This window comes from Punica granatum, chromosome 7 (assembly GCF_007655135.1).
Source record: "Punica granatum isolate Tunisia-2019 chromosome 7, ASM765513v2, whole genome shotgun sequence".
Taxonomy (NCBI): domain Eukaryota; kingdom Viridiplantae; phylum Streptophyta; class Magnoliopsida; order Myrtales; family Lythraceae; genus Punica; species Punica granatum.
Window position 1 is genome coordinate 17,068,154 of NC_045133.1, and position 8,225 is coordinate 17,076,378.

At 37.1% G+C, this 8,225-nt stretch overlaps 1 protein-coding gene across 2 annotated transcripts; it reads right to left on the reverse strand.

Annotated features, from left to right (window-relative positions):
• Positions 1-1,175: 1,175 nt before the first annotated feature.
• LOC116215180 (periodic tryptophan protein 1 homolog) lies at positions 1,176-8,225 on the reverse strand. Of its 2 annotated transcripts, none has more exons than XM_031550790.1 (17): positions 7,955-8,225; positions 7,417-7,543; positions 6,773-6,966; positions 6,471-6,550; positions 6,262-6,357; positions 5,780-5,906; positions 5,577-5,635; positions 5,410-5,484; positions 5,200-5,270; positions 5,019-5,115; positions 4,057-4,131; positions 3,658-3,756; positions 2,221-2,364; positions 2,106-2,135; positions 1,956-2,018; positions 1,576-1,653; positions 1,176-1,473 (listed from the first exon to the last, which is right to left on the reverse strand). In XM_031550790.1, the coding sequence occupies exons 2-17, from the start codon at positions 7,533-7,535 to the stop codon at positions 1,414-1,416; spliced, it is 1,467 nt and encodes a 488-aa protein (XP_031406650.1). In that variant the 5' UTR covers positions 7,536-7,543; positions 7,955-8,225; the 3' UTR covers positions 1,176-1,413. The 2 variants fall into 2 exon arrangements, with proteins under 2 accessions (XP_031406650.1, XP_031406651.1); XM_031550791.1 differs by having other exon boundaries at positions 8,083-8,224.

Genomic DNA, 8,225 nt, shown 5'->3' on the forward strand with positions numbered 1-8,225 from the left:
TTTGTATTTTTTTGAATTTTTGAAATATAAATTTTGTTTAAATAAAATATTGAAATCAAAATTAGATTTCAAGTCTATAGTTTGTTAACCAAAAAAAAAAATTGACCCGAAGGACTAAAATGAAAAGAAAAGAAGTGGAAAGTTGAGAATATGAATAAAAAAAGTCTAGGACAAAAATAGCAAATTTCTTCATGAAGGAATTTGATATTGCACATTTCAGCCAATACGTAGTCTTCCAGAAAGAATTTGATATTGAGGGTGTAGTGCAGTAATGCACGGTCATTACTTTTTCATATTTTTTCTCTTAATTCAATAACACAATCATTATAAATAAATTAAAATTAAAATTTAACTCAACTCAACTCTAAAATCAAGCACAATCATTATATGATATATAAAAGCCGAGAAGCAATGTCATTAGAGCTTCATTAACCAATTCTCTGTTCGTGATCGATCGTCCTTTCGACTATTTGGATAATTTAATTCTAATCAGAAATTCATTTATTTGTTCATTTTAATATTAATACTTCTTAAGTATATTAATATGCGTATGTAGAATATCAAGAAGATATTTTTCTACATTTAATATATGTAGGATATTGAGAAGGCTAGATACCATTTTCAAGAGTAAGAGTGTACTACCGAAGAGCAGAAAGAGAAAGCACGACACAAATTCACATTGAATTGACCTATCAATTTCAATGTATCTTAATTATTTCAATGTATCTTAATTATTCGTCCATGTCATTTGTATATGACAACATATCATTAACCTTTTTGAAAATTTTAATTTTTTCTTGATAATTTTAAAAAGGCATTGCAATATGTGACACTTTCCAAATTGAAAGTCCAAAATGCCCTATAAATACAAAACAAAAATCAATTTCTTTTCATCATCTTTTCGCTTATTATAATTACTCGGAAACTATATCCCCATTTTTCTTCGTAGCATATCACCATATATGTTATCCTTGAAACATAAAATAAGGTGACCTCAAAGCATTGAGAAGTTAAATCCTTTTATATATGTTGATCTCAAGCCATTTCGACGCGTCCCTTGATCAAGAACGAAACAAATATATCAGAACTTCACTTGCTGAATATGAGATGAGAAACATATAATAAAGATTGGACTAACCGATATATATATATATATATATATATATATATATACCTTTTTACTTCAAAGAGGGCATCGTTATGTTTCTCTTGTAATTTGAAACTATAATGCGCACACAAAAGGGAAAAGATCCACAACGTACCGAGATCATCCGCTTACAATAAACAAATACATTCATCCTACGGCTAAGAAAAGAGAGAATGTAGAGTTATCGATCGGACAAAGTGAAAGAAAACAAAATTTGGCCATCCGAAGCATCAGGAAGTGCGAATGCTGCAAAGAGTTCGATGCTTTCACTTTCGGTACTTTCCAAATCTCTGAGAAACTGCTGTATCAGATAGCGTATCCCATATCTGCAGAAACCACCAGATCGAAACAATCAGTGACCAAACAGAAGGACCGAATACTTGGGGAGAGAAAACCTCAATTTCCATTTAAGAAAACAAGCATCTCACTTCCAGTATCCCCTTTGATCCTCCCATTGCAAGTAGAAAGGGGCTATCTTCCGAGAAAGAAACAGAAAAGAGGGCACCCTACAAAATACAATCCAAATCTCAGGTTAGTTCCCTCTAACAAACTATGTATATTTAGACTATCTGTTACAAGAAATAATTCTCTGTCTTTTTCAGTTTTTCATTTCTTGAAAAACAAAAAAAATATTAAGACAATGAGTGTCTCATGCACTTTAGAATTTGCATTCCCGAAAATAGCACGAAAACTTGTCTCTGTATTTAAACATAATTTACAGAAAGGGAATTAGAATAAATTTTTCACATTCAAAATAAAGAGAACGAAAAATTATAGTCCAAATGCAACATAAGCTTATGTTCCTTACAAGTTTTGGACTTCTAGATGCGACACATGAAGGTTGATTATTCGCCAAATCCCACAGCTTCACCTGCATTAGGTATTGAGGAAAAAGTCAATTAATATTCTTCATAAAAGGAGATAGAAGGACTTTAGTTTTGCTGGGAATCAAAGGTACCATTTTATCGGTAGATCCAGTTGCAAGAAGCTGCACGAAAACGATAGATATTGAGAAGTCAATGTTTGACAGAAAAGGATCACAAAGTATCAGTAAATAATACATTGATACATACATTCGGCGCAGCTGGATTGTAAGAGACATTGCAGACGGCTTTATCATGCGCATGGAGAGTGAAAGCAGGTTTTGACTCGGAAGATGGATTTGAAACAGCAGCTCGAATATCAAAGCCTCTAACCGTGCCATCCTCAAGACTTGCCTACAAAAATCATCCATCCATTCGTTTACTGTCGGGGTGCATTCAGTAGAATTAAAAATAAATCTACAGTGTCACAGTAACATAAATACAATCCTATCGAAGCATTTGGTCCTTTAATGAATACTTCTTGCATTCTTGCACTAAGGGAAGTCTAGAATAATGAAATATATTCCAATTTGCCCCTAAAGAAAAAATATACCTTTGTCAAGAATATTCTACAAATTATTTGTCTAACATATGATCTGTAAAGGGACAGGCAAACCCATATGCCAATCCCCACCCCACCCCACGCCGCCTGCCCCTCCTTTCCCACAGACCATCTTTGCAGGTGGCCAGGCTTGTTATGCAGCCACATCCATCTAGAACTTGGCTGTCATTGGCAATGACTGAATCAAGAAGCCCAACCGCCAAAAACATGGTCTTCTGTGGAAGGCACCAGCAGCATTTTGGTCGTGCTGATGCCTTGATTTCAGCTTAGAGAATATATTTAGACGGAAGAGCTTGCCGTAACATTACATGGCTGCAAGACAATGCCATCTCAACAATGTTCCCTAAAGCAATCACCTCGTCTCCAAGGAAAGGAGGCAATATGTTGCAGCTAAACAAACGTTGCACGGTCGCAATAATATATTCTCATTTTACATCTGCCTAAGAAATTCTTATCAACCCACTTTAAATAAGGCTTCTCTTTTTTTTTCTTTTTTTTCACCCTTTTATCCAAAAAAAATTCCTTTTTTTCTTTTTCTTTCCTCTCTTTTTGGCTTTATTTTGCATTTCTAATTGGAACTTCTTTTTATTTGGACATTGAATTCATTGGACCAGCCTCACCAGCCAGCTCTTCCTTTACACTGGTATGGAACAATGTGTCTTCCCCTTAACTGGACCATCTGGCACTCCAGACTTTTTGAGATCCAAATCATTAATGCTGTACTGGACTCGGCAAGTTCAACCGAGCAGATCGGAACCTGTCACCTAGCCTCCCCTAAATTATCGATCAACTGTTTTGCACGTTGATTTCAATAAACCAGCCTCCCCGTACAGACTGGTCTGAACAGACGTTCTTCCTTGAAATATTGTGAACACGGTCAAAATGATTCACACTTTCACCAATTTTTTATCTTAACTTAATTTGAAGTATAGAACTATTGGACAGTGGACTACTAATTCCATCCAATGCAACCATGAATATGTGCCTCAGTGGGTTAATGCCAAGTCTAGTTCTGATCAGTCGAGTATCAAAGAAACAAGTTGACATAAAAAATAGAAAGGAGGCAGGAAATTAGAAATACAAACCACAAAGGAGTGCTCTGAATGTAAGTCCCATGCCAAGCTCTCCACATCAGCTGGAACAGACCACTTATATCCTGAATGTGAAGGCATCTTCCCATCCCTCTGCGTTCCACAAAATAAAGACGACATCACAAAGTGATAGGCTTCAAATTGACTCTAACTTCTGCAGTATGACCCCAGTCTCTTCAGAACATTTCCCTCTCTTGCCTTACTCACTGTCCCCACTCCCACTCCCACCTCATCTTCTACAATCGCTCCCTCCCTCACTTGACTTATTAAGACAACCAACCAAGGTCATAAGATATGAACAATGCACAACCAAAAGTCTCAAGATATTACGAGTACTCTGCAATTCAGATTAAAGTTTACATGAATAGCAGAAAATGAGAGGGAAAACATTACCATCACAATGGTATGATCAAAGGATCCACTAAGAAGAACATGAGGTCTAGAAGGATTCCATGCAACGGCTTGAACCTGAAAATAATAAACAATATACCTTCAGCCATTCAGATGATCTGACTAATAAGAGCAGACGTCACTAAATGGATCAGTACAAGAATTATCACAGTTATTCTTCATTCATGCATGAATAGTTTAGGCAGCAAGAAACAGTATAATGTGCTAGATTTACTTGAACAATTTCTAAATATGCTTTATACTTATTTACTATATAGTTGTAGCCAGATAGTTCCCAAACTTAACCCTTCAGAGTTCAAATTTCAGTATAGGAATTACTTCCATAACCATACGTGTTTTTGTTAAATACAATATTCCGAAGTATTCACAAGAAAATGAAACTCTTGTTTGGAGAACTGTTCCTAAAGATGGTTTTCTAAAGATAATTTAAAATGAGATCTTGAAAGCATCAAAAAGCTATTTCTTGTTGTTTCAAAGGTTTCCCAATCTTTGAGAAACTAAGTACAAATATGTGATCATTGTTATGTTAACCTTACCTAGCATAACACAATTTTTTCCCAAAAGAATTTCATAACAGTTTAGTTTTTCTGGAACAAGGAACCTTAATGGAGAAAAGTCCAATATACACCCCCTTAACTTTGAAGTACAACTCCAGCTTCACTGTCTCATATGATGTCATATTCCTACCAAAATCACAATATGTAACTGAATAAAACCTTGTCATGCTGACTCCAAAGTTAGCTTTCACAATATAGCAACCATCAATGAGTAGAAGATTGGTACATCATGTTCTCTCACAGCATTTTACCCGAAACTTGAACTAGGACACATATAACAGGTGGACCAGGAAGCCCTCTCCTCTTCTCTTTCTTTCCTATATCTTTTTTTTTTCCCCCTCTTTTGTGGGAGAAGCAAATTTAAAAAGGATGCAAGGTTAATGGTACCTTATCTGTATGGTGCTCCATGGTAATATCACACTTCCCAGTGGCGACATCCCAGATTTTGACTTGCCTATCGCCACTTCCACTTGCAAGTATATTCCTGTGCTTAGTAATTATCAATTAATATTTAAGAGGTCAAGTGCCGGCACAACTTGCAAAAGACAGGGTTATCCAAGGCAATAACCTGAACTCCTTGTTCCAGGCAAGACAAAGCACTGAATCTGTATGACTACCCTCCTTGTACTTAATGGATGCCTGAAAATGAGTCAAGGGAGAATTACTTAAAGCAGAAAAACAACAAAACAATAGGAAAGTATATATAGAGCATAGAAGCATACAGAAGTCCATTTCTCTGGGGACTTCAAGCTTTAGAAAATTGGTGAAAGTAATGTACCTTCTTCCCTTTCTTCTTTTTCTTTTTCATCTCTTCCTGGCCACCTAATACAAGGCATGGTTCCACTGCATCAATCTGCAAAAGGTTAGGAAAAAAACAGTTGAATTCTCTATCAGCTAGCTATACAGTACAAGTTTTTAAGGAGTGAAGCTCCACAGAGTACATACAACATCAAGATCCCAAATCTCAATAGCGGGGTCCATTGAGCCAATTGCAATAAAATTCCCTGTCAACATATTAAGAAAAATGATAAAACATCACAAAGAAAGTCAATTTACATCCAAACTTTAAGAACCAAAAGTAAAAGTTAACCGCCACATCTTTACTAGAATCCAGCATTGGCAGAGTTCTGCTTGTCAAGTGTCCTAACCTTTCTCTCCACCTTTAAGAGGACAATCAAGCCATTCTGTGCAGAGTGGAAAACCCGAAAGAACAATTTCATGGTGTACATACAAATTTGTATCTCCATCACCAACATCTTCTTGGAAAACGTGAACCTGCTTAGCACAATGCATTCAAATATAAGCACTATCCTTATTTGTCAGAGCAGTAAAAACAAAACAGACATGCAAAAGCTGACCAAGAGACGCGAAATTGAAGTAGGAGCAAGAGAATAGAACCTGGCTTGAGGCCTCTAGGGTAAGAAATGATAAAAGACTACTAGAAACTAGTGAGACCATTAATACTAGGGTTCAAAATCTGGCCAACCCTAACCCCAATTGCCTGATAACTTAAAAGTCTAAACCTAAAAGGCCCAAGCCTTATTGGAATATAAATATGATAAGAATCATAATGAATATAAATATCACAAAATTGTAGACTTAGTGTACGCTCCTGCATCATAAGACATACCTCAAGGTGATTGTATTCTTCATCAGTCCGTGCACAAACTATGACAGAATCAGCCGGGTTAATTTCCCTGTCCTCAAGCTCTTCAGAGTCATCATCCTACGGGAATAAGGAGTGTCATATATATCCACATACATATACATAGAAAGAGGGAGATTCAAGACAGCAAAAGGAAACCCAAAAGTAGATTACTAAACAAGAAAAGCGCTTACATCTTTATCCTTTAGGTATGGGTCCATATCATTACTAGGGTAGTAGAGGCTGCCAACGCCATTGCCAAAAAGCTCTATCTCTGCACAAGATCCAACTTAATCTGATGAAAAAAAATGTCTAAGAGCATAAATCATAATTTCTCAAATTTTTACGCATATAAAAGCCCTTAAAATGCACTCAGCAGCTTAATTCCCTAGAGCATCAGCATAATCAACCAAGCCTGGTACTGGTTAATCTAGACTTACGTAGAAAGACAGCAAGCATTAACTTTTTGTTGAAAGATCTCAGCAAATAGACAAACCTTCATCCTCTTCATCATAACCATCCATGTCAAGCTCCTTCAGACCATCGGCTAAGTCCTCAAGAGGGGCAGCTGATTTTGCCATTTTCGATTTCTTGACAAGTGCATCTGCTGCAGATAATGCATTTGCAACTTCGTCATCCTTCTCTGACGCATCAACATCCATATTTTCATCGTCGCTGTCATCATCTCCACTGCATCAAATTTTAACCATATCTAATCTTAGTAAAAGTATAATGCTGCACTATCACTTGTTTGGCGATGAATAATGTCCATTGCACGTAATTCGACAACACCTACATAAAAGCTTTGTTGTAAATTTATTTCTTAGGACACCTATCCTGTGACATCATTATTCAAGCAGATTCCACCCAAAGTAACTCATTGAGTTAAAATATATCGATCAACTAAAATATTTAACAAACTTTAATAACATTTTATGGCATCACCAGACTTATCAGTGTAGTCCATCCATTAGCATTCCTATCCAAATTTAAGAATGAAAATAAAATTACGAGAATCGGTTTAAAATCAAGTAAATCACTTCAGTCTGCAATTAAGTATATGACCTTCAAATATAACAATTATCCAAAAACTAATTGAAACAAACACAACAAGCTGTATGCAATAGCGTCTAGATTTACTTTTTCTCCATTGCGCGACTCCTCAACATTTCCTCGATGCTTTCCTGCAAAGGTGGCTCAGCCACCTCCGGGACAGTCTTTGGAGCCCCTCTCGGGACCCATGAGATTGCTGATATCATTTTTCAATCTGTAACAAAGTAACCTATCAAACAAAATTTCATCTATAAAATACAAAAGTAAGAAAGACGGCGACACAGAAAAAAGGGTGGCAACCAAGGCAGCCGAAATTCCGGCTAATCCATATTGAACAATCACCGATAGCATTTTGCAACCCCTACTAAAATTGAACCTTTGATCGTATATTACGCAATTCGTTGAATTAATTTCTGGAAAAAAAAACGCATTTTTTTCCAGCTCGTTTATTCCATGGCATAGAAAAGGTCATTATTTACAAAACTATGAACTGCTTGACTTCATGACATTACATAGCAGGATCAGCATGTGCGATCAGACAAGGGCAGCCGCAAAAGAGAATCGCTGAATTCATATAAATGTGAACACGACAAAAATAAAACAAGTTGCAAGACCTCATACAAACCTAGTCACCGGTTGTCGAGGTGCCGTCTGCGGCGCAGAGGCCTGTCGTGAAGGGATGGAGATACGGACGGGCAGATAGAATTAGAAATTAGCAGCGGGCTTTGGAGTAGGGGGCGAGGAGCAGCTCACCGCAACGGCGGGCGCCGACGGACGAGCAGCTCGGCACAGCACTGAGCGTCAGGGGAGGGAGCAGCCGGCGCTGGAGTCGGCACGGGGTCGGGAAGGGAGGAGAAAGAGGCGGCAAGGTTGCAGGTTACAGTAGGGTTTATCAC

Excerpts from the sequence above, each read along its gene's own strand:
- LOC116215180 (XM_031550790.1), bottom strand. The coding sequence starts at position 7,535 with ATGATATCAGCAATCTCATGGGTCCCGAGAGGGGCTCCAAAGACTGTC. Across the intron at positions 1,654-1,955 it reads CATCTAGAAGTCCAAAACTT|GGTGCCCTCTTTTCTGTTTC; the intron begins GTAAGGAACATA and ends TGTATTTTGTAG. Across the intron at positions 1,474-1,575 it reads GATCAAAGGGGATACTGGAA|ATATGGGATACGCTATCTGA; the intron begins GTGAGATGCTTG and ends TGGTTTCTGCAG.